The sequence below is a fragment of the Delphinus delphis genome, chromosome X, assembly GCF_949987515.2.
Source record: "Delphinus delphis chromosome X, mDelDel1.2, whole genome shotgun sequence".
Lineage (NCBI taxonomy): Eukaryota > Metazoa > Chordata > Mammalia > Artiodactyla > Delphinidae > Delphinus > Delphinus delphis.
In genome coordinates, this window is record NC_082704.1 from 4,028,129 (window position 1) to 4,052,432 (window position 24,304).

Below are 24,304 nucleotides of genomic sequence, written 5' to 3' on the forward strand. Positions count from 1 at the left end.
GGAGGCTGAGTGAAGGAACGTCCCTGTAGGTTTCTTTGCAACTTCCACTAAATCTATAATTATTTCACAATAAAGTTTATAAATTTAACAATAAGAAAATAAGCACCTTTAGATTCAAGTTTGAGAAGCACTGGGTGCAGAGCAGGGAACAGGAAACTATGTTCTTCTGCAGACCAAATATGACCCACTGCTTGCTTTTGTAAGCAAAGTATTATTGGAACACAGCCATGCCCATTCATGGCTGCTGAAAAGAAAAAGGAAAGGAAAGGACCACTATTTTGTAAATGGGCAAAAGATCTGAACAGAAAATTCACTAAAGAAGTTATATGGATGGCAAATAAGCACATGGAAAGATGTCCAACATAAGTAATCATCAGAGAAATGCAAATTAAAAACCACAATGAGGGCTTCCCTGGTGGCGCAGTGGTTGAGAGTCCACCTGCCGATGCAGGGGACACGGGTTTGTGCCCCGGTCCGGGAAGACCCCACATGCCGCGGAGCGGCTGGGCCCGTGAGCCATGGCCGCTGAGCCTCCGCGTCTGGAGCCTGTGCTCCACAACGGGAGAGGCCACAACAGTGAGAGGACCCCACAAAAAAAAAAAGAAAAAAAAAACCTACAATGAGATACCACTACACACCTCAGAATGGCTAAAAAAAAGAAATTAGCAATACCAACTGCTGGAGCAACTGGCATCAGCAGGATGTGGAACAACTGGCACTCTCACAGCCTGCTGGTGGGAATGCAAAATGGTACAGCCACTCTGCAAGAGTTTGGCAGGTTCTTATAAAGGTAAACATCCACTCACCATGTAACCCAGCAATCCTGCTCCTAGATAGTTACTCAAGAGAAATGAAAACAAAAAACCTGTATACAAATATGTATAACAACTTAATTCATAAGAGACAAAAACTGGAAACAAACCAAATGCCCCTCAACTGGTGAATGGATAAACAAAATGTGGTACGTCTATACAGTGGGCCACTATCCAACAATTAAAAGGAGTGACCTGCTGATACACACAACCACATGGATGAATCTCAAAGGCATTTTGCTAAGTGACAGAAGCCAGACCCAAAGGACTACATACCACATGATTCCATGTAATTGACAATCTGGAAAAGGTAAAACTATAGGGATAGATATCAGACCAGTGGCTGCCAGGGTTTAGGAATGAGGGGGGGTGGAATACAAAGAGGCAGCACCAGGCAATTTGGGGAGGGGGTGATGGAACTTTCTGTACCTTGATTGTGGTGATGGGTACACGGCTCTGTGCTTCAGTCTGAAGTCATAAAAAAGTATACCATAGAAGTTTGCTCTATGTAACCAAATAAACCAAAATAAGATCCCCCTGCACACCCACCTAAGTGAGAGCATGTGCTACCAAGGATGTAACGGGAACTCACACACTGCTGGTGGTAGTGTAAATTGTTACGGCCACTACGGAAAGCTACTTGGCACCATCTGCTAAAATTAAACATGTACATCCTGCAAATCCTCAATTCCACCTCTAGACATATATGCAACAGAGGCATATATTTACCAAAGAAACTAAATACCTGGCTATTCATAGCAGCTTTATCTGTATTAGCAAAAACCTGGACACTACGCCAATATCCGCAAACAGTGGAATAGATCAATCAATCATAGTCCAGTCATAAAATGGAATACTGTATGGCAATGAGAAGAAAGGAAAGGCTGCTCACGTGACAACCTGAATGGATCTCAAGCAATATTAAGTATGAGAATCCAGACAATAATAAGAGTACGTAATATAGGATTCCATTTATGTAATCAAAGATGTTACAAGTCAGAATAGTGGTTACTCTTGGGCAGAAGTAGTGACCTGGAAGGGATTACAAGGGAGTTCTAGCAATGTTCTATTACTTAATATAAATGCTGCTTATTGGTGTGTTGACTTTGTGAATATTCGTTAATCTGTTCACTTAATATTTGTGCATTTTCCCTGTTTGCAAAGTATACTATACTTCCATTTAAAAAGGTTTAAAAGCAGAGTATGTATGTTTCATTTTCTTTCCTTTTTAAAATTTAGGTTTGCTGGTCAAACATTCTTTGATTCCAAAGGCAAGGACCAAAAATCAAACAAGAAAACCTTTGTTCCTGATTGGACAGAAGGATGGAAGCAACTTTTGATTACTTGCTCTATCATGAATGGTGCCAGGGGCTTCACAACAACCAGTAGAGGTGGGAATTTTATTTCCATTTTTAGAGATGGAGAAGACCCAAGGACAAGAAGATGAGTGGTTTCAACTATGATTTGTGATTCAGCATTTCTAGAATGATGATCTTTGGGAACATCAGAGAGAGAAAGGGCTCTAAAGAGCATCTAGTCCAGCCTCTTTATTTTACAAAAGGAGAAAATGTGCTGCAGAAGAGAAAGGGGTCATTCAAGGTTATCCATCTACTGAAAGAGAAGGGACTAGAGCTTCAGTCTCCTAAGCGCCATCCAGTGTATGTCCAATGCATCATGGCCATCGTTTACAGACAAATCATCAAAACCCTTTAAGGAATGGAGGGAGAAAAGCATTAAATTGGGAGTTGAAAGATCTGGATCCTATCCCAGTTTTGCCAAGTAAGCTTGACTTCCCCCTTTGGGTTTTAATTTCCCCACCCGCGAAATACAAGGTGACAATACAAAATCAACAAGAGATAGCAAGTCTTGGATCCATGACAGAGGTAGATCCAGGTTTTGTGGGACCGGAAGCTTCATAACACTTGAGGCCCTCGTTAAGGATAAGAATACAAAATTACCAATACAAAATCAGGAACAAAAGTAAATATTTAAAATGAGAAAAGAAATACAATAGAGTACACATTTGAAAAAGTCGACGAATGCTAGACATATCTCAAAATTCAGGAAAAATGACAATAAACTAAAGCACATGTTTGTTAATTGCCTGATAAGCCTCTGTAATACATTATTCCCACTTTTCTGTTATAGTCGGAGACTCACAGGACTCGGCACATAGTTTTCCTCACAGCTAAGATTTAGTACAGCAATGCAGCAAGGACACAAAGGTGGATCACAAGGGGGAAAGATACAGGCAGAGCCTGGAAGAATCCACGTGCAGACTTCCTTATGCTCTCTCCTTCCCACGTGGAACCACACAGAGGACACTCTTCCCTCAGCAGAGAAAACACGGCGACGTGTGTGATGTTGCTGCCCAGGGCAGCCCAGATTCAGTGCCCACGGCTTTTCTTCGAGGCTGTCCACATAGACAGCGTCTGCCTAGCGTGCACCTTCTGGGAGAATTCCAGGCTGCCAGAAGGAAAGCAGGGGTCCATCGTAAAGCACTCTTAGACTGTATAAACAGTCTAAGCCTAGCGTGCACCTTCTGGGAGAATTCCAGACTGCCAGAAGGAAAGCAGGGGTCCAGCGTAAAGCACTCTTAGACTGTATAAACAGTCTAAGCACAGTGAGCCATTCTCATCAGTTCTCCATCAACTGGGGACACTCTGAGAGCCACGATGCCAGATGCCAGCAGAAGGCCACCCTCACAAGCAGGTCTTCCTAAGCACAGCAGTCTCAGGCCTGCTACATTAACTTCTGCACACCACTCAATGTTTGGACTCTTGTTTCGTGTCTGTGCTCACAACCTCAGGAATTCTGAAGAATGCCATTTCACACAACCCCCATCCAAACAGGAATATAAACATATCTTGTGTTTCTAATTGCATACACTGCACACTGCGTATATTCCTGACAGGACAGAACTTGTGTTCGTTGAGTTTACATATCTGATTCATGACTGGAAGACTTTCCCACAGTCTAGCTTCTGGCTCCATATATTGTGAACCTTGATGCTCTTCCACTGTCAACATACTTCTGGTACCTAGTGCTGTAAAGCACAGTGACATCACAACGTTCCCTCCAGCCTCACACCTCTTGTCCTGGTACCGTGCGCATTGGCACGGTAAGCAGGAGTATTCCTGGAAGCAAGTTCAATACAAGACGGCTAGCAATAACTTGGAACATGTACAGAACTGGTTGGGAGCCCCTTAAATATGTCTCTCCAAATCCAAACTAAGTGTATCCCAATTTAATGTCCCCTTAGCCAGATTCCCAATATGCCCATGGCCACTGTATTGTCACCCAACATAAGAGCAGGAGTGATGGAGACAGCAGAATGGAAACAGAGATGCTCTGAACCAACTGTGGCTAAAATACCTTTTGTAGATTTTACAAACCATACGACTAGCGCATACCACAATGCTAGGGCCCCTTCCAGGCCTGTCAATGCCAGTGACTCTGAAGCTTGATCTTGAACTTCATTAGCTTCGCTGTGCATCTCTGGTCCAGAGAGTTACAGAAGGGGAACCAACACTGAGAAAAGGCTTGGGACCCAGATAATAAGGCAGAAGGGAGGAGGGTACCTAACCAGAGGCAAAGATAAGGCAATCAGGATGAATTCCAGATACACAGAGTGCAAAAGCACCTGGGAACGAGTGATTAGCATGTGACCTAAGGGATGGAAAGACAGCCTGAACTGGGACACAACACAAGGAACCCAAACTACAGAGCTGTCTTTCCTCCACGGCTGAGGCAAGAAATCTAGCATGAGGTTTGGTAGACACCGAGTGGGCAGGACGAGGAAGCAGTTCAGGGGAGGCAGGCTTCTTGAACCACCAGCAGAGAAAAACTGTGCCGGGCCAGCACACAGTCGAATTGAGCAACGCGGAAACCAACAAGATGGCTGAGAAAGACAACCTTGTGAATAGGTCAAGACTGAATTTCCAGATGGAACAGTCACAGCATCCAATGTTTCCCGAGCTTGAAAGGGCCTTCTAGGTCCCATGTTCCATCCCCCGCCCCCCCGCCGTGGGGACAGGGAGCAGGCCAGCGGTGTAGGAGTCAGAAGGACTGGTTGAGTCCTGCCTCGGTCGCTTACCGTGCCAGCTGAGGTAAATCACGTCCCCTCTCTGATTCTCAGCTGCCTCATCTCTAAAACGAAGAGAATGATAACGCCTTCCCAGGAGCCCAGGGAGAATCCAGTGTGATACTGGGATGAGGAAAAGGATCTGGAGGCATTTTCCTGAACTGGAACACAAGGACCGGCAGGCAAGCCTGCTGTGCAGTGCAGAGCTCTGCAGGACCGTTAGCTTCGCCATTACCCCAGCGCAGACAGCAGCACAGGAGCTGTGCCCGCCCACCTCTCTGCAGACAGTTGGGTGGCTCAGAACACGCCGACTCTCGCTGACCCTTCCCTCTCCTGAACGGATAAGCAATTTAAAACTGCGATCTTGGTGCTGTTTAGTGGGAACTTGACAGTACTTCTTTGGGATTAACTTGATATGAATAACAGTCATTTTCCAAATAGGATGTATTCTGAGAAGTAGTTTTGCCAAGAAGGGAGAAAGAAGGAGGGAGAAGCATCGAAATGTCTGAAAGAGAGGGAGGAAAGCAAGGGCAGATTTGCTGTGATGGCAGACGACACTTTCACTCCCTTATGTCCCCACCAACCCTGGTCCAAGCCCTACTCTATCCTGGCAGGAAGATGTATATGGAAGGGATTGGCAGCAAAGTATGCCTTTTTCGAAGTCACACGGCTTTGGACTACACACAGGAACAAGTGGCAGACTTGACGAAAACTCTGGTACCCTGGTTATTCTGGAGAATCCATCAGTGGGACCCTCAAGCGTGAGGACACATAGAGCCGCTGGACTTGGCAGCACTCAACTGCAGGCCCTTAACCTCCCCTCTGAGTCGGCCTCCCCTTACATTCAAGAGAGCACCAGCCACAGGTGAGTGAGCTGACCCTTTGGGTACCATCAGGAAGTATATATACCCTGTGAAACGCATACTCCTGACTCACGCGCAACAGCTCCCCGCCCCGCAGCCTGAAGGAAGCTGTGGACCTGCTCACGAACAACACGATTCCAAGTTCCTAAGCCACACTGCATGGGAGCTGGAAGGAGGTGAAGTGGTCAAAGCAGTGAGGCTGAGCCCCTTGCCTTGGAGATGTGTAGCGAAGGGGCTTGGCCAAGAACACATGCAGGGCACAGGGACGGCCCCGCACTTCAGAAGCATAACTCAGGGCAGCAGCCAACACCCTGGGCACCAGGCTCGGAGTGTCTATCCTGTGTCCCCACCCTGCTTGGTGGCCACACAGACCCTGGGTTGGCTGAACCTGTGTTTGAATCCCAACTCTCCCTGGGCCAACTGGGAGAGCTCAGCCGAGTCCCTCGGCGTCTGCGCTCTCGGTTTCCTCATCTGCCCAGTGGGTCTAACAGCACTGGTCTTGCCAGGCTGATTCCAGGACTGAAGGAGGTGAGATGTGGGCGGCACCTTGGCCCCAACTCCTCTGCCTGGGCTCTTCTTCCTCACCGCCTCTGATCTCCTGTCCTCCCAACCGAAAGCTCACCTCTCTGGAGTGGACTCCTATATCACCGCCTTCCAAACCCTGCCCACTCCTCGGTGCACAGCTCAGAGCCCGCCTCCCTCTGGAGCCTTCCTCATCTGCCAGGGAGATTCATCCCGGACTCTCCTGAGGCCTCACAGCACTTCAGATGGTTCTGTGGAGAGGGTCTGGTCCTGCCTGCAATGAGATTACTGACACACCCGCCTTGCTGACCCACCTCGCACATGCTGACCCCCAGGGCAGGGCCGATCTCATCACCTGCTGAGTCCAGAGCAGCACAGCAGCGTGTCGTGGCATCAAGCCTACGAGCGCCGCGTGGCAATGAACAGAACTGTTCATCGCCACCATCTGTCAGCATCTAGTCAGTGTCTCCTCGGGCAGGGGCAGGCTCTGGGGACGGTACCAAGGTGACCTGGGTGGGATCATTATCCTCAGAGGGATTGCAGTCCAGCTGGGGTAACAGGGCGCACACACACACACACACACACACACACACACACATAAAACAGAAACCGCCCAAGGTAACCTTGAACAAAAAGAGTACAACAGACAGGGTTCTGGAAGGTTGTAGAGAAGGAACGGTCCTGAAGCCAGCCTCAGAGGCTTCAGGAGGACACAGAAAGTGAGGAGGGAGGGCACCTGCCGTGAGTGAGCAGCGTGGAGGACTGGGGACCGGGAGAGTCAGGCTGCGGGAGTGGACAGTGCGGCCACTACCAAGGATACAGGAGAGGGCCGCCGTGAGGAAGGCCACGTTAGGGTCACAGCCTCGTGAAGTGTACAGAGCAATGGCTGAGCCCAGGCCCACTGAGGGCTCATCGTCACCCCACGAGTTGAGGACTATTTTTATTGTCCTCATCTGACAGATGGCAAGCTGAGGCCAGATAGGTGCAGGCATTTGAAAGCCAAGCTCTGGGAGCCAGGGGTTGCCCCGGGCAAAGCTGTGTTTTAGGAAGCCTGGTTATGCTACAGGGGAGGCTGGGGTGACAGGGGGCCGGAGAGGGATTAGAAATCTGCTTGTGTCACGTGAGCAAAGGCCCCAGCTTTAAGAGAGCTCAGGAAACACCAGAAGAACAGGATGTTCTTCCAGAAACTTCTTCTCCTTGAGGATTCTATCTGCGGCTCCTCTACTCCTCACTGCTACTTTTGTAACGGGGGTAGGGGTGGGAAACTGAGTGGGAGGGGGTGACGGGGAAAAGACGTTCTTGTGCTTTGTAAAAGGTGTCCGAGGAAGGCTCAGGCACAGACCCTCCAGAGGTAACCATGGTGAACTGAATATTCTGGGGAAGAGTCCACAGCCCCAGCCTCACCATGCCCGGCCACAAGTTATGCCTCCCTCCTCGGAGATTCCAGAACCTATGAGATGCACCTTTCTTAAGGCCCCTTCTGCTTTCCACCTGTCTGTCTGTGGCTTGTCAGCAAGTTCCCTGTCTTCTCCATCTCTGTAGACCCAATGCCTGGCGCCAAGGAGGTGCTCACACACCAGAGAGTGAGGGGAGCAAGGAAGGAGGGAAGGAAGGAATGAGGGTGTCCGATGGCCACTGACAGAGCTATTGATGGACGAGTCACCACACGGTCAGCTTCTGGAGGAGGGGAAGGTGGGCACACTCCCTCTGTTTCCCACCGCCTGATGCTAAAGAAGCTCCTTGACAAGCCCTTGGAACACATCTACTAGACTGTTCACCCCACCAACTGAGCACAAAAAGAACACCTCTGTGTTGGGATCCAGCCTCCCTGGCGTTCAGTCTCCCCTCGCTTCCTCAGACGGTGCACGTGCCACCTCTGCCCCCATGGGAAAGCTTTCATCCTTCTTAATGAAGGGCTTGGGCAAAGCCACAAAGAACATTCTGGTCTTCTGCCATATTCCACATAGGACATGTGACATTTACACGCACTGGCTACCCTAGCAGCTGAGCTTTCGTCTCCTTGCTAAAGTGGGTTCCCCACCTTAGCCACGACATTACTGAATTGCAACAAAGGCTGACAAGCAAAGCTCTATAGTCTGGTAAAGCAGCTGGTCTACTGGACACACACAGGAGGAGCCCCAGCAAGGACTGCAGAAGACAGAGCACTCTCCCAACACTGAACCTGGGGCACTCAACACAGCACTGGATAGAAGGGATGGAGGCCATTTACACGAAGGCTTCTTTCTAGGTGCCACGCCATTAAGATTACCAAGAAAGCACATGGATGCCAGACACACCGACAGCTGTCCACAGTTCTAAACCTTCACTCAGACCTGGAGCGTGGAGACAGGCCTCGGCCAGGGTCTGAAAGCAGGTCATTTGTTTCTGCCAGAAGTTCCCTTAGACAAGTGTCCATTAACTCTCAGAATGAGACTTCCTTATGATCCAGACTACAACCAAACCAAAGTGCAACTCTTCTCAACAAAGTGCGACGGCTTCTTAACCCACACGGTGCTCTTTACAAAATATTTTACAGAGGCTGCCGGCACTCAAAGCTGGGAAACAAATACATTCTGTCTGCTTCATCCTTCTCCTCCATCCCAGGTCAGTTTCCACATCTGTATAATTGAGAATTTTGCCCTCAACGGAAACCACTCATTCTACACAAATTTTCAATTTGTAATATAATCAGAGTATCAGTAAGTAAAGAACTCAGAATCAAAGGATGTGAAACATCAAAGGCATTCTGTGATCAGAGCCTTGCTTTTCAAACTGATATCCATGGACCAACAACTTAGGCATCAGCTGGGATCTGCTGAGAAGTGCAGAATCTCAGGTCCACGCCAGGACTTCTGAATCAGAAGCCACATTTGACAAGATCACCGAGGGATTTGAAAGCACACTGAAGTTTGAGATCTAGATCACTGGGTTTCAAACTCGGTTCTGTGGAATGCTTCATGGGCCTTTAAGAGGAGTGGGCCAGGAAGAGATTGGGAAGAAGAAGGGGTGTGGGGAGCAGGCCTTACTTCGGCTGAGCAGCCTGCCTCTGATCTCTTTGGGAGGTTGAACCCCCAGCCAGACTAAGATATTCCATGGGCACAAAGGTTGGAGAATCCCTATTCTAGACCAATCATCTCATTTTCTACATGGCACAACTGAGATCTTCCAAAGAGCATAAGGGAATTTTACCAAGACACATCATAGTCCCTTGAACACTGTTAGAGAACTCTGAAATTTACCAAGCCTGGGAATCAAGCAAAATCTTCATAGTCATTGTTGCCGGAATAACCTCTAACCTGCAAAAGTAGAAGCAAAGACAGACCCCAAGCCCCAGTGGAAGAGGACATGACGTCCAAGGCTGTGCCCTGGAAAAGCCCTGTGACATTAGTGGCATTTTGCGCCACCTGGTTTTCAGGAGAGGAGAGAGACGCACAGAGATAGTAAGTGCCAAGGCTACACAGGAAAAGAAGAGCTGACACCCCAACGCAGGTCCCCGGGCCCCAAAGCCCAGGCTCTGGATTGCATCATTCACATTGTGAGCACACACTGGCAGCCCCTCTGTGTGCCCCATGCACTGGCCCAGCCTATGAGCTACATGGACACACATCCACTCAAAAAAAGGGCAATCCATCCTCACGGACCCAGAGGATACAAACAATGGGCTCCCTTGCCAATGCCTGGGCTCCCAGCATAAGCCCTACATACGGAAAATGCAAACTCAGTTGCTATATCTTCATGGTAACAAGCATTAAGAATCTGTTTTAATATACATTGTTATGTATCTGACATCTCTATGCCTTGGGAAAGGTAGAAAGATCAAGAAGGCAGAAATGGTCAGAGGGGGAATAGGAGAAGAAATACTTTACAACGTACTGACATATTAGTTTCAGCACCTCGTTTTTACATTCATACCCCCCAAGCACTGCATAGAGCTTTCTGCCATGGAAGCTCTTATTACCGACCATCTTTAATTAAAACTGAAGTTGCAAAAAAAACAAACCACCCAATCAAAAAATGGCCAGAAGACCTGAATAGACATTTCTCCAAAGGAGACATACAGATGGCCAACAGGCACATGAAAAGATGCTCAATGTTGCTAATTATTAGAGAAATGCAAATCAAAACTACAATGAGGTATCACCTCACAAAGGTCAGAACGGCCATCATGAAAAAATCTACAAACAATAAACGCTGGAGAGGGTGTGGAGAAAAGGGAACCCTCTTGCACTGTTAGTAGGAATGTAAATTGCTGCAGCCGCTATGGAGGACAGTATGGAGGGTCCTCAAAAAACTAAAAATAGAACTACCATATGATCCAGCAATCCCACTCCTGAGTATATATCTGTAAAAGACAAAAACTCTATTTTGAAAGATACATGCACCCCAATGTTCATTGCAGCACTATTTACCATAGCCAAGATATGGAAGCAACCTAAATGTCCATCGACAGATGGATGGATAAAGAAGATGTAGTACATATACACAATGGAATACTACTCAGCCATGAGAAAATAATGAAATAATACCATTTGCAGCAACATGGATGGACCTAGAGATTATCATACTAAGTGAAGTAAGTCAGAAAGAGAAAGACAAATATTCTAAGATATCACTTAAAAGATGATACAAATGAAATTATTTACAAAACAGAAACAGACTCACAGACATAGAGAACAAACTTACAGTTACCAAAGGGGAAAAGCTTGGGGAGGGATAAATTAGGAGCTTGGGATTAACAGATACACGCTACTATGTATAAAATATATAAACGAAGTCCTACCGTATAGCACAGGGAACTATATTCATTATCTTGTAATAAACCACAATGGAAAAGATTCTGAAAAAGAATAGTTGCTGTACACCAGAAACTAACACATTGCAAATCAACTATACTTCAAAAAAAAGATGAAGTTGGAAGAGCTGGCCAGCAGATGGCACAATGAGCAAGCAGCACATTACTAGCGTCAAACCCTCCTGTTATTTCAGCCAGAAAGCTGGCCCCTTTCCCAAAGCCTCCTCGGAGTATCATCTGGGAACATTCTAGTTGGGCGATGCAACACACCAAGGCCACCCTCCCACATTGTCTTGTCTTCACCGCCTGCCCTCCTCCTTCAAATGCAGTAGGTCCAGAGGCAGTAAGCGAGGGGCCCACATGGCTACTTCCTCCTGGCACTGGAGGCTGCCACAGCTCAGGCCATCGGTGAGCTGCTCTGGGCAAACCCACACCACGTCTTCTTTCTCTGGGTCATCAGCAGCAGCAACTCCGCTCAGACTGGGCAACTCTGGGTGCCACATGGGGCAAATCAACCTTCTGGTGCGAGCCAGGAGAATCTGGCCCCAAAGCCTGCACCCCCACCCAAGCAATAACCCTCAGAACATAAAGACCTACCGGCGTCTCTCTAATCTTCTTTCTGAAGTCAGGAACAAGAATTGGAAACCTCATCACAAGCCAGGAAAAGGAGGCCGCCTGCAGAGAAAGGCGCACGTGTACAGATCGGCAAGGACAAGCACCTGCACGCGGAGCGACACCTTACTCACCCGCGTGCCGCTCTTCTCTAACTGCTGCCTGGCCTGGGAGGCACACAGAGGTTTGTCAGATCACCGACTAACCAAATGAGTGAATCGATGAATTCTTCTCAGGGAGAGAAACAGTGGTTTGCCTTTAAAAGCGCAAGTGAGGGCATTGATCTACTGTACGCAGCGCACAGGCCTGACTCCTTAGGGTGGCCTCCGAGTTGAACCCAGTCTGGTTTCCCAGCTTCCTCTCCCATGAACTGGCTCCACAAGCACCTGGACTCAGTCCCCTGAACGTGTCTGGCCCTTCCAGGGGGCCCGTCCCCCATCTCCCAGCTAAGGAGACCCTTCTCACTTCAAGACCCAGCCCAGACGGCCCTCCTCCCTGAAGCCCTCCGCAGCCCCTGGCTCTGAGTCAGGGCTTCCCCGCTCTTCACGTTGCCCTCCTTCCGCCTCGTTTCAGACTCTGTGCTTTACAGGTCTGCCTGGAAGATACCCCTCCCCCACCAGCCCTGAGTAACCCAAGGGTGAGTGGACACCTGTGTCCCTGCACAGTCCAGGACCCTCTCACAGGACGGACGTCTGCGGACTTAAATGGGCTTTGCCTTCTGACGCCTGGTACCCAGATCTGCCCTCTCCCATCAAGCTGCGCTGACACCGATGACGCTGACAGATGGGCAGTCAGCCAACGCCCTGGAAGCACGTCCCCTGCCCAACCCAGCGGTCGTCTGATGCACAAGAAGCCAAAGCACCTCCCACCAGGCCGGCCGCAGGGCAGAGCAAGGTGCTGCCCGGGCAAAGGCAGCTGGCGCCCCGTGCGCGCACGCAGCCACCCCTCGGGCACCACTTCTGGGTGTTGGTTCTCCCGGTCAGTCGATGTGGATCGCAAGGCCTCGGGCGCTGCGAGGGCCTGACCACGGGGGCCCACTGCGGGGACCTCTAATGCCCGTCCGTGCTCTGCAGCTCCCCGACGGGCTGGCAGAAACTGTCAGGTCGACATCGCAGGTTGAAGGGACACCCTGCCCAACCCTGCTTGCTCCCTGTCCCCTTAGTGGGTGTGAGTCCCCAGCCAGCCTTTGGCACTAACTCTCTCCCGGGATCAGCTTCCCGAGGGACGCAACCCGAGCCGGCCGGCCCTGGAGTGGTCCAAGGAGCAGGTGATGAGATGGGGTCTTGGTACGGGATTGTCATCACCCGCCTCACTGGCAATGAGGACCCCACCCCGGGGATGGGTGGTGTGTGGGCGGACAGCCCCGGCCGCAAGGCCACAGCCCAGTTGCTAGAACTTTCATGCTAGAATTTTCGCTGGGCTGGCAGGGGGAGAGGAACGTCCTGGCAGGTGAGAAGATCCAAGCGTGCGGAACGCGGGGGGCACAGGGGGAGGTGACTTCTTTGCTTTGCCGACCATAGGGGATGAGCAGCTTAGGGTGAAGAGCAAAGTGAGAAAAAAGGGGGCCCCAGGGTCTCCCCAGTACCTTACAAAGGAGCCCCCATCTCAGGCAGCGGACAATCGTCCAACCCAGGATTCGACAGAAGTGGCTGAACCTCAAAGACGCTGAATGTTCAACCAAGGCACGCCTGTCCCGCCAGCATCGGAAGCCCACCTGGGCAAACCTGCATCCTTGACACGAGGACCAGGGAGACTGGGAGGAAGCCCCAGAAGAGCGGGGCTCCCCAGATGTCTCTGAGCTTCTGAGCCTGAGGCAGCGGCACACCCCTCCCCCTAAAGAGCTGGCGTCCCCAACTCACCCCCGAGGGAGCAAACATGACCCGTGTCCTTCCCCACAGGTGCCCTCCGTCCCAGGAGACAGGGTAGCCAGCCGCCCCGATTTGCTGTGGGACCTGAAGCGCTACAAGCAGGAGAGTGCAGGAAAAATGGGGAGAGGTGGTCAGCCCACTGCCAGGCCCCCAAGCAGAGCGAAGTCACCTCACAACACAGGCCGGGCGCGCCAGGCCAGGTGAGGGAGGAAAGGGACGAGCCCCTGCCCTCCCCCGCCGCCCAGGGACCGCAGCAGAGGTCGTGGGGCGCCACTGAGCGGCCAGAAACCAGGGGCTATGACGATGGCCGCCACTGACCAGGAGGCCTGACCCACCGAGCGGGGCAGGTGGTCAGTACAATACGGCTTCCCGGGGGCTCGATGGATGGGCAACCAACCAAGATACAGTCTAAGACGGACACTCAAAAGAGCAAGGACGGACGGCAGGAGGCCGAGGGCAGCCGCCCCAGTGAACAAGTCACGATCCCTCGCCCAGGTTCTGCCCCCGAGCCAGTTCTCAGACGTGGAACCGCGGACCAGGGACGTGGCGGGTCCCCAGCGGGAAGGACGCTGCAGCACCACGGCAAGCAGGCACTGGAATGACCCCCCAGCCCCTCCCAAAGGGACCTCGGGCTCCGCGCTGGGTGACCCAACACCGGGAAGCGGGACAACCAGACAGCTGGAGGCTGGTGGACACCGGGCCCAGCTTGACCCTGATGTGGGAGACGCGATAAACTCTGTCTCTGCGGCCGCTTCAGGAGGACCCCTGGGCTGGGGTTTCTGAGCAGAGGCTGTCACTGGTCCCAGGTACGCAGGGCCATTCCCGAGGGTTTGTCAGTTGGTCTTCAGCAGGGAGAGGCTGCAATCCAGTATCCTCCGGAACCAGGCGCAGGGCTTAGTGAGATGTCTGCCGAGGAATCCTTCAGAACCTGGGATGACCCTTAACGGGAGTGAGAGGATGTAAGGCCCAATGGCAACCCTGCACGCACTCCAGCGAGTAAAGGAGAAACGTGTAGAGAAAGAGCAGGGGAAACACGCCCCAGTCGTGCACTCGCGAACCTTGCTGCCTCCAGGCGATGCCTTATGGGCGTCCCTTGCTCCTGACTCTTCACATCCTCTCTGTCCTTTGTAAAGTCGCCACGGAGAGCACAGGGATACTCAGGAGGCGGCTGAACGGGCCCTACAGGCACAGAGCACAGCAGTCCTGTCATCCAAGCCCTGTGACCACGGTTACCGGATGGCAACGCTCGCTCCAGACTCCCACCCCCGCACCCCGGCCCCACTCCTGAATCTCTCAAACAAGGAAGCTGGCCCCATTCACTGGGCCACGGCCTGATGTCGGGAAGGCCCCCTCCAGCTGCGGAGGGCCTGGGGCCCGGGTCGTTGCCCAGAGACTGAGGACGCTGAAGAGCACGTAGACCCAAGAGCTCAGGAGTGCCGCAGACCTGGAGACGAGCATCTCCCGCCCCCAGCCAAAGGCGATATAACCGTCTGTAACGTGAATGCAAGTGGGGGCATCGCCAGAAGCGCACAGGAGGCCCCCTCCACGTTCCCTGCGCAGGCACCGACCCGAGCAGCGGCGGCCAAGTGGCTGCTCACGTCTGCAGGTCCCCTGCGTGCAGCTTCTTCCCGAGGTCCTGCAGCGCCAGTCACTGAGACAGAGTCAGAAACACCTGCGGTTCTCAGGCTGGACCCCTCGATCTGGGCCGTGTGGAGAGGGACACGGCCAACAGGAGCTGCCCAGGGGACAGAGGGGAAGGAGGGGGCAGGGGAGCACGTCTTAGAAACAGGCCAGATGTGGGGCGGCAGGAGGTAAACCGGGAGCTGGGGCAGAGAAAACAAGGCCGGCCGTCTTCCTGCAGCTGCACGGCTGCCCCGGGGCTTGCCCTGCGTGAGTCCAGGGCAGGGACTAAAGCCAGGCACTGACCGAGTGACTTACCCAGTCAAGAAGGAGCCCTTTCTCACGGGCAGAGCGCTGGACGCCAGGGCACCGGCTCCTCGGGGACCACCAGCCCCAGGGGGCGGGCCTGGGAGTGGACCGGCGGGGCGGGCCTGGGAGTGGGCCGGCGGGACACGCCCTGACGTGTGGGGCACTTACAGGTCGGAGAGGGTGTAGGCGCATGCCGAGTCCAAAGCTGCCCTTCAAAGAGAGGAGGAAACCAGCCCCCAAGGGGCAGGAGGAGGCATCTGAAACACAAACAACCAGGGCGGGACTAGTACCCGGACCCCGAAAGGAGCTCCCACGACTCGGCACAAAAAGGACACGCAGCTCAGTGGAAAGATGGGCAAAAGGCGTTGCAGAGAGGAAACCAGCCCTACCAAGGAGGACACTAGGGAAACTGAGACTTTGGGTCGAGCCCATCCCACACCGGTGGTACCCCCAAACGTGCGGCAGGAGCAAACTGGAACCCTCTCCGGGCCTCAAAGACGCAGTTGGGGTGGGGGGCTGGAGGCACCCAGGCCACCGGGGCCGAGAAGGGGACGCAGCCGCCGAGGCAAGTGCCCAGATGGGTCGCAGGGACAGTGAGGTCTGCTGGTGCCACGGGCGGGGGTCAGAAGGGGAAGTGCACTCAGAGCAGGTGCCCTGGGCTCCGAGAGGAGACGATGTCCTGGGGGCACCGCCCCCCAAAGAGCAGTGGCGCAAACGACGAGGACTTCCTAGAAGGAAGATGGGGTGCCTCACGGGGACAGAAGCGTGTCGGGGGAGGAAGCGGAGCTTGGGGAGGAGACTCCCTCCTGGGATGTGGGCTGCGGCCCAGTCACAGGGGCTGGGAGGAAGCAGCAGCCCGAGCAGCGGAAGGCGGGAGCGGCCAGGCTGGAGGCCCGGCTGACCCCCAAGTGAGCAGACAGGAGGGAGAGAAGGCCTGTTCCTGCCGGGACCTTGCTCCTGGAGGGTGTGGGAAGCAGCAGGTGGAGAAAGCGTCACCGGGAAGTCAGAAATCAGATGGTTTGAAGGCTCGGCGCTGACTTAGCTGTACTGAAGATCAAGGCTGAGCTGCAGAGGGGTCCCTCTCCCGGGGGCAGCCACACACCGTCCCACGCCCACCTGCAACACGGCCAGGCCATTCCTCCTGCGCCCGCCCATCCGGCAGCGAACTGGCCTGGCAGCCACTACCCCGGACCTCCCCCGCCCCGGGGGACCTGGGGCTCCCCGCCTCTCAGCACACACGGGAGGGTCAGAGAAGGGAGTCCTTACGGAGCGCCGTCACAGCCGTCCCCCAACCAGCAGCCACCGATCACGTGCCTCTAGCTCACTGGGCAAGTTCCAGTTCTTCAAAACCGGGATTCGGGAGCAACGCCAGCAGCCCACCCACCATTCCCGGGACCCTCCCTCATGATTTGAAACCACTCCGGCGAGGTTCCGGGGTGTCTGGACGCAGCTCGCAACCACTCCTGGGGCGACAAGCCGAGGAGGGGACACCGGCATGGAGGGAGTTGGACCTGCTGATCGCTCAGGTGCCCCGCAGCCCCGAGGCCTCACATCCACGAAGGCACCCTCTGCTCCTCACCTCGGGGCCGGCATTCCTGTTTCCTCAGGCTTCCGCAAGGAGAGAGGAGGCCAGCTCGCTGGAAGAGAAAGCAGTGCTCTGTTGAGCCAACGTCCCCTCAGCAGCAGCTGTGGCAGGCGCCCGGCTTACAGGAACGAGTAAGAGCTTGTCCTTGTCTTCCCGGGACTCCTGGAGAGCAGCTCCAGCCCGGGAAGAAGAGCCCAGCGAAGGCAGGCAGCAGGAAGGCACAGGGCGCTGCCAGAACCCCAGACGGGAGCTCCTGACGCTCGCGGCGGGCGGAGAAGGGGACGTTACAGCTGTGCCTGGGAGGAGGACAGGAGCTCGCCAGGACAAGAGGAACCAGGGCTCCAGGAGCGGGAACCGCACGTGCCGAAGTGTAGAGACCCGCAGAGCGCGTGCGCGCAGCGTGCACGGACAGCACAGGCACCCAGGGTGTTGGGCGACAAGGACGGAGAGCTGGGGCCGCCCGAAGGCCCTCCCAGGGCACCAAGGAGGTGTTGGGGCTTAAACAGGAGAGGGCTCGGCAGGGTCTTCAGCCCGGGGTCGATGAGGACAGATGTGCGGTGTGACACGGAACAGATGGCCTGTGGGGCACCCACTGGAGGAGGACAGACAGGAGGCGTCCCGGCCGCTGGGGAGACTCAGGTGACAGCAGCACCGGCCCTAGGTCATGAGGCCTGAAGTCAGCCAGTAGCAGTGGGGACACAAAGAGGAGCATTTATTCTCATCAGGCACTTGGGAGGCAGGGACACCGGACTTGGTCACCAAGGAAATGGGAGGGAGGGCTGCCTAAGCAAAGCAAGGAGGAGCAGAGCCAGGTGGGCGGCACTGAGTGGGCTGAGGCCCCGCCCCCCGTCCCCCCACTGGGAGGAAGAGGACAGGAAACAGCTCTGAAGGGGAACTTGGCTTTGTTTGGGACATGCCAGGTCCCAGGCGCGACAGGAAACCGACTGAGAAATTTTCTTCTCACCTCAGAAAAGGCCAGATAAAGACTGTCCCTCAGGACTCGGCCAGCAGTCGCAGGGTGGCTTGGACGGGAGGTGGCCTGGGCATTCAGCCCAGAGGTGCAAGACTCAGCCCAGAGGCCCCGCCCTCTCCCCCTCCCTCCCCTCCCCCTCCCCTCTGACCCCCCCTCCCCCTCCCCCCCACCCCGCATCCCTGTCCCCTGGGGTCCATTCTCAGGCTCGGATTCGGTCGCTAAGGACCCTGGGTCGCTTCCACTTTGACCCTTGCCGACTGTTGCGGCGCGGACTGGACGCCTAAGGCAAGGGACTCAAAAGGGCACTGCCTGGCCTCCGCCACTGAGCTGGCCTCGCCCACCCTCCATGGGTTCCCAGGGGCCCAAGCTCCATCCCGGTCAGCTCCGCCCCCGCCCCGCACCTGCCCGGCTTTTTCCCCAGCTCGGCCCCACTCCTCCTCAGTTCTGCCTCCTTCTCCAGAAGCTCCTCCTCACCCAGCTCTTTCCCACACTTCCGCCCCAAATACTCCTCCCCCCGTTCCTCCCACCTCCGCCCTGCCCCTCCCCCAGCTCCTCCCCAGCTATTCGCCACAGCCCCGCCCCTTCTCTTCCGACCCGCTCCCCCGCCCACTTCCTGGTCCTCCTCTGGGTGCCGTTCCACGCCGCCGGTCTCGAACCTCCGAGCGGCCTGGCCTTCCGCGCGCCGCATGGCCTGGCGGCTCCTACTCTGCCTCCTAGCGGCCGGAGCCTGCGGCAAATGCGCGATTGTTCGTAAGTGCGTGTCTACGTGCGTGCGTGCGTACGTGTGGACGTGCATGCGTTCACCCCGGAAATAAGGAGCGTCAGCGCTTGCGGGCGCGGCTACCTGTCACCGGTCCCGGTTCCCCGAGGCGGACGACCGTCCTTCCCGGTGGCCGCAGCCGGGCCGTCCCACCGCGCCCGCGACTCGCCCCGCCCACAAGGAGCCAGGACCCGCCGCGCCCGCGGACGGTACCTCCGGGCGGGAGTTTCCCGGGATCTGCGTCGGGGAGCCCGCGCGGGGCGGCCGAGGCTGCACCTTCCTGTCCCCTCCACCGCCACCGTCCCCGCCCGCCATCCTTCCACGTGTGTGTCCCGCGATGCGCTGGTCCACACGCACCAGCCGCCCGCAGTCCTGCCCCCCCCCCCGCCTCCCGCGGGCACCGCCCCCACCCCCCAGCCCCCACAACCCACACCCCACCCCACACCCCACCCACCTCCCTGCCCTGCGGTGCTCAGCTGCTTGTCCACGGCTCCCCTCTCGGTGGGGCCCAGCCAGGAGTCCATTGAGGGTCACGGACTGTGGGGCTCTCCAGATCCTTCCCGCGTGGCACTGTGAGGAGAGGTGTCGTTTTCTCCTGTTGGATGCGGGAGCTGCTGGGCTGTAAGGTCACCGTCACTCCTGTGGGATGGGCTTCTGTGCTGCGGGCTGAGGCATCGTGGGGTCCCCGACCCAGCCGGGCGGGGGACGGAGCCGTTGCCTTGATGAGCAGGACCAACCCTGAGGGAGGCGGCACGTGTGTTTCTCATCGGTTGGGCCCTCCTGGGTCCTGGTGGTCTCCGGTCCCTGCCGAGAAGAAGACCGTTGTGGTTCCTTGGCCGGCATTGCTGTCTTGTGGCTGATGACTTTTCTCCTTGTCCCTCTGGTTCTCGTGCAGGTGAAGACACCCAGACAAGTGGAAGAGTGTTTTCTCCTCTGGCCACCAAGCAGGCACCCTCTGCGTCGAGAGGTAGGCGGGCACTCAGCCGCCTTCTTCCCGAGGGACTCTCCCCAGGGATTCCGCCCGCACGGTTCGGGTCCCGTGGTTGTGATCTGGTGGCGCCCGTGAGGAAGGGGCTGGCTGAGAAGCTGAGTGGCGGAAACCGCGGGCGAGCCTGGGATCCAGTCACACACCCCAGTAGGAGCCGGAGAAACGGCCAGGCCCCAGGGACTGGCCAGCCTCCCTCGTAACTAACCCAAACGCAGTGAGGAGGGCGACCCTTTGTCACCCATCAGGTTGGCAGAGGTTAAGCGGGGTGATGATGCTCGGGGGCCCGCCAGCGCGTGAGGGCACGGCAGCCTCGCCCGTGGCTGGCAGAGTGTACGTGGGGGAGCCTTTGCGGAAGGCCGTTTGCTGGCGTGTGTCAGCATCTCGGGATGTGTGCCGTGTGACGCGGGCCTCCTCCGGCCCGGGGCTTCAGTTAGCGAGTGTGTGGTCGTGTTGAGTGTCTAGAGGGGCAGAAAGTGCCAAGCAGTCTGGGAGTCCCCATCGGCGGGGGAAGAGTCAGTAACCTGTGGGACAGCCGACGACGGGGTACCGTGTGGGCGGTGAAAATAGGACAGATGGAGACGTCCAGACGTGAAGCAGTGTTCCCGAGGTGCTGTGAGCGGAGAAGTCATCCCCCACCCCCGCGTGGAGAGGTGTCCAGGACAGGGCTGACCCTCTGTGATCGCTCGCCCGGGCAGTCGTGTCAGAGTCCCACGGTCTGGGTGGCTTGAACTACAGAACGTATTGCCTTGCGGTTCTGGAGGCCAGAAGCCCGAGATCTAGGTGCCGCCGGTGGCGGCTCTTGTGAGGGCTGTGGAGGGAATCTGTCCCATCCCGCCCCCCTCACTCCCGGGGCTCTGCTGGCTCTCCTGTGTGCCGGTCTGTCTCTAACTGGCCCCTTTTTGTGGGGACATCAGTCCTGTTAGAGGAGGGTCGACCCTAATGAGCTCATCGGACCTTGATCACCCCTGTGAAGACCTTTGCTTTGTAGGTAGGGTCACACTCTGAGGAACTTGGGGTTGAGATTCCAGCACGTGAATTTCAGGGGCACGGTGTGACCCCTACCACTCTCCAAAGGCTCTGAGGTAGGAGCACACGTGGAACGTTCCAGGGATGGAAGGAAGGCCTTCATGGCTGCAGGGAGTGAATCCAGGGGCGAGGAGAGCAGGCAGCCAGGGGGAGGAGCCAGACCATGTGGGGCCTCATGGGCCCTGGAGAGAAATGTGTCTCCGCTCTGCTCGGGGAAGGAAAGCCCTGGAAGGTCCTGGACTGGCTGCCTTTGCGGCCTTGTCCCCCGTCCTCACAGCCACGTGGAAGTGGAGGCTCCGTGCGGTGCCGTGACCCGGCTGACTTTCAGGCCTGCGGCTCCCCTGCTCCTCTGTCCTCAGCGAGCAGGGACCCTCCCCCCACCACCCAGGTACAAGGAAAGCAGGCGAGGACGGGGGCGCGTGGAGTCAGGTCCCCTGGAACCATGCGCTGTCTCTCCTTCGGCGCCTCCTCAGCTGCAGAGCGGGGTGACGGTAACCTCCCGGGTTATTTGAGGATTGAATTCTATGGTCCCTGGATGGTGCCCGTCCCAGGTCCTGGCGTGGAGACGGAACGCGCACCAGTGCCGGTAGTTCCTGCCGTCACGTATCCTTTCTCGGGCTCCGGGCCGGGGTGGAAGCGGTGGTGCGGGAAGGGGTGGGAGGAGGGTGGCTCCCAAGGCGCGCGGGGAAGAGACACCTGGCAGGGCCATGTGAGAGCCAGGCCGTCCCCAGGGCCGAGCCAAGGTTGGTTGCCAAGGATTTGCACTCAGCAGCCCTGGGTAAGATGGGGGATCCGCAGAGCATGGGCAGCGGCAGGGCCAGGGAGCTGCGGGGCCGGGGGCAGGGGAGAAGCCAGGCCCAGGACTGTCCCTGTCTGTGCCGGGAGAGGGCCAGAGCCCGGCCACTGGGCTGTGAAGCCAAGGGGCCCTCCCTCCCTCCTCTCTGCCGCCCGGGGCCCCGTGCCCTCTGTCGTGGAATTGCCCACACGCCTCTCTCTCGCTGTCCCGGCCTCCCTTGTGAGGTCCCCGCGGACTCCATCTGATGGACGGATCCCCCCGGTCGGCACCCCCTGTCAGCTGACGGGCGCGGAGACGGATGGAAGGGGCTGGCACCCGGGGGGCCCACGGGGCTGAGGTCAGGCCCACGGGTCATGAGCTCGGAGGCCGGCACGTCAGGCTGCTTGACCGTTCTGGTTCTGTGTTTCCACAGGCGCGTGAGGCCCTGGGAGCTCTGGGAGATGAAGTTCGGCTGCCTGTCCTTCCGGCAGCCTTATGCGGGTTTCGTCTTAAATGGGGTGAAGACCCTGGAGACGCGGTGGCGGCCCGTGCTGAGCGGCCAGCGGCACCGCACCCTGGCCGTCCACATCGCGCACAGGGACTGGGAGGACACGGCCTGGAGGGAGCTGCTGGCCGGGAGGCTGGGGATGAGCCCCGCGCAGATCCAGGCCTTGCTGCGGGACGGGGAGAAGTTCGGCCGCGGAGTGATAGCCGGCAAGTGACGATCGCCTCCCGGGGCTGCCCCCCAGGGTCTCACCCGGGGCTTTGGCGTCTCGTTTTCTTTTGAACCGGTCGGTGTGGGGTTAGGGTTCGTTTTCCTGAGGCACCTCGCCTTCGGAGGGGCCGGGAAGGTCCCCTCCCCGCCACTCTGGGCCTCAGTCCCCCTTTGTGCTCTGAGAGGCAGAGGCGGGTCCGGCTCTGCCCGTGGCGCTCGCCTCCGTGTGTGTCCGTGTGCGCGCCGTGGCAGAGCCCGCGGGAGGCAGCACGGCAGCCAGAGCTGCGTGTGAGGGGGACCTGGGGACTCGGGCTGCCCGCCCGGCTTCACGCGCCCGCCTCACCCCCGCTGCCCGCCGCATCCTGAGGAAGTCCCCTAAAGCCCCTGGCGGGGGCAGGTCCCGCATCAACCGCTGGCCCCCGGTGGATCGCTCAGGGACCTGATTGCCCGTAGGCCCCCCGCAGCGGTGGCCCGGGGCCCTCCTGACCTGTACCTGCTGCCTGCAGCGGTCGGGCCTTGGTGGGGTCGTGGGGGACCAGGCCTCTCCTTTTCATTGCTCTCCCTCCCTCCCTCGGCCTCGCCCCCAATTCCCTGAACCGAGGTTGGCGGGTGCGAAGTGCTCGGCCAGAGGGACCCAGTTCACCCCGGGTCCCCTCGATGACGTGGCCTTGGTCTCTAGCGGTCGTGACTTTGAATCACCTTGTTCTCCATCTGTGTGCTTGTGTCTTTGTGCACAGGGCTGGTTGACATTGGGGACACTTCGCTGTGCCCGGAAAACTTAGGTCCCAATGAGGTTGCGGAGCTGGAGAATCAAGCCCTGCTGCCCAACCTGCAGCAGAAGTACCTGACTGCGCTTGCCAACCCCCGCTGGCTGCTGCAGCCTGTCCCCGGGAGAGGCGGGAAGGACGTCTTCCAGGTGGACATCCCCGAGCACCTGATCCCCTTTGGGCAGGAGGCCTGACCAGACTGGGCTCTCGAGAGGAAGGTGACCGAGAGACCAGCTCATTGTGCCACCGTCCACTCGCCTTCACGCCCTGGACGTGCACGTCTGGTTCGGTCTGAATCGGCCCTGCCCCGGGGAGCGCTGCCCGCTCCGTGCTGTTCACGGAAGCAGACGTGCCCACCTGGTGCAGGGACAGGGGTTGGGACTCTCCTCGTGCGATGCCGCTCTGGGCTCAGCGACAGAGTCTCGAGGACTTTGACCTTTAGGAAAAGATGGCAGTGCCACTCGTTTTGGCCCTACTGGTTCTGGGTGGTTGAGAGAGATGTGTTTTGAGGGGACCAGTTAGCGTTTTCCCCTCTTTGGCCTGGTCAGAACTCCCAGATGTTTGGACCGCGTCTGGGGAACGAACGATGGGGGAAGGCCGGTGGCGGGCCTCGTGCACACGGGAGAGGACCGCAGGCCCAGAAAGAGGGCGCGGTCTGTCCTTGCAGGTGACCCTGGCCCTGTTGTAAAGCGTCCCTTGGCTCACGAAGCGTGTGTGTTAGACGTGCTGCCCGGCCACTTCACGTCCGAAGACAGGCTCCTAAATACAGCTCTGACGGCAAAGTGAAAAGGGCTGGCGCTCGCTTTGTGGAAACCTCTTACTTCTCTGTGGGGTTTGGGGCCATTTGTCAGCAAGCTTTCTAGGGGTTGTCACCTCTGAAGGTGCTGGGCTTTCCCCCAGGTGTCGGCTGGGAAGGGCCCGTCTCTTCTGAGGCAGACGGCAGTGTGCACGCCTACCTTGGTGGGTGGGATGGCCCTCCTTTCCGGCGGGCCTCTTTGGGAGGCCCCTGGATGGTGGGCTGGACACACGCTCAGCTGCGGGTCAGAAACTTCTGGCATCGTAGGGGGACCCAGGAGGAGGCTCCTTCTGCTTCAGGATGCATGACTAATGGAAGGTGACACCCCTGAGGTCAGGAGCCAGGCTGTGCTGCCTCCTGACTAGCAGGCAAGGCCCAGGGACCAGCCTGTCCTGGGCTGGCCTCAGCGCTCCCGAGCCACGTCCGTGGCTGAGCGT

At 56.6% G+C, this 24,304-nt stretch overlaps 1 protein-coding gene and 1 long non-coding RNA gene across 3 annotated transcripts in view; one reads left to right on the forward strand and one right to left on the reverse strand.

The window, feature by feature from the left end:
- Positions 1 to 18,520, reverse strand: part of LOC132418068 (uncharacterized) — a 55,966-nt gene extending 37,446 nt beyond the window's left edge. Inside the window, exons 1-8 of the long non-coding RNA XR_009517975.1 lie at positions 18,442 to 18,520; positions 18,032 to 18,106; positions 17,062 to 17,119; positions 15,492 to 15,739; positions 14,612 to 14,732; positions 13,545 to 14,492; positions 13,271 to 13,416; positions 11,671 to 11,748 (exon numbers count right to left, since the gene is read on the reverse strand). This is a non-coding gene — a long non-coding RNA (uncharacterized lncRNA). The remainder of the gene's footprint in view (positions 1 to 11,670; positions 11,749 to 13,270; positions 13,417 to 13,544; positions 14,493 to 14,611; positions 14,733 to 15,491; positions 15,740 to 17,061; positions 17,120 to 18,031; positions 18,107 to 18,441) is intronic.
- Positions 18,521 to 18,656: 136 nt separating this feature from the next.
- Positions 18,657 to 23,855, forward strand: EOLA2 (endothelium and lymphocyte associated ASCH domain 2). 2 transcript variants are annotated; one of them, XM_060002977.1, is made up of 4 exons: positions 18,657 to 18,790; positions 19,696 to 19,767; positions 22,023 to 22,303; positions 23,042 to 23,855. In XM_060002977.1, the coding sequence occupies exons 3-4, from the start codon at positions 22,051 to 22,053 to the stop codon at positions 23,263 to 23,265; spliced, it is 477 nt and encodes a 158-aa protein (XP_059858960.1). In that variant the 5' UTR covers positions 18,657 to 18,790; positions 19,696 to 19,767; positions 22,023 to 22,050; the 3' UTR covers positions 23,266 to 23,855. The 2 variants fall into 2 exon arrangements, with proteins under 2 accessions (XP_059858960.1, XP_059858959.1); XM_060002976.1 differs by lacking the exon at positions 18,657 to 18,790 and adding an exon at positions 18,952 to 19,009.
- Positions 23,856 to 24,304: the final 449 nt, after the last annotated feature.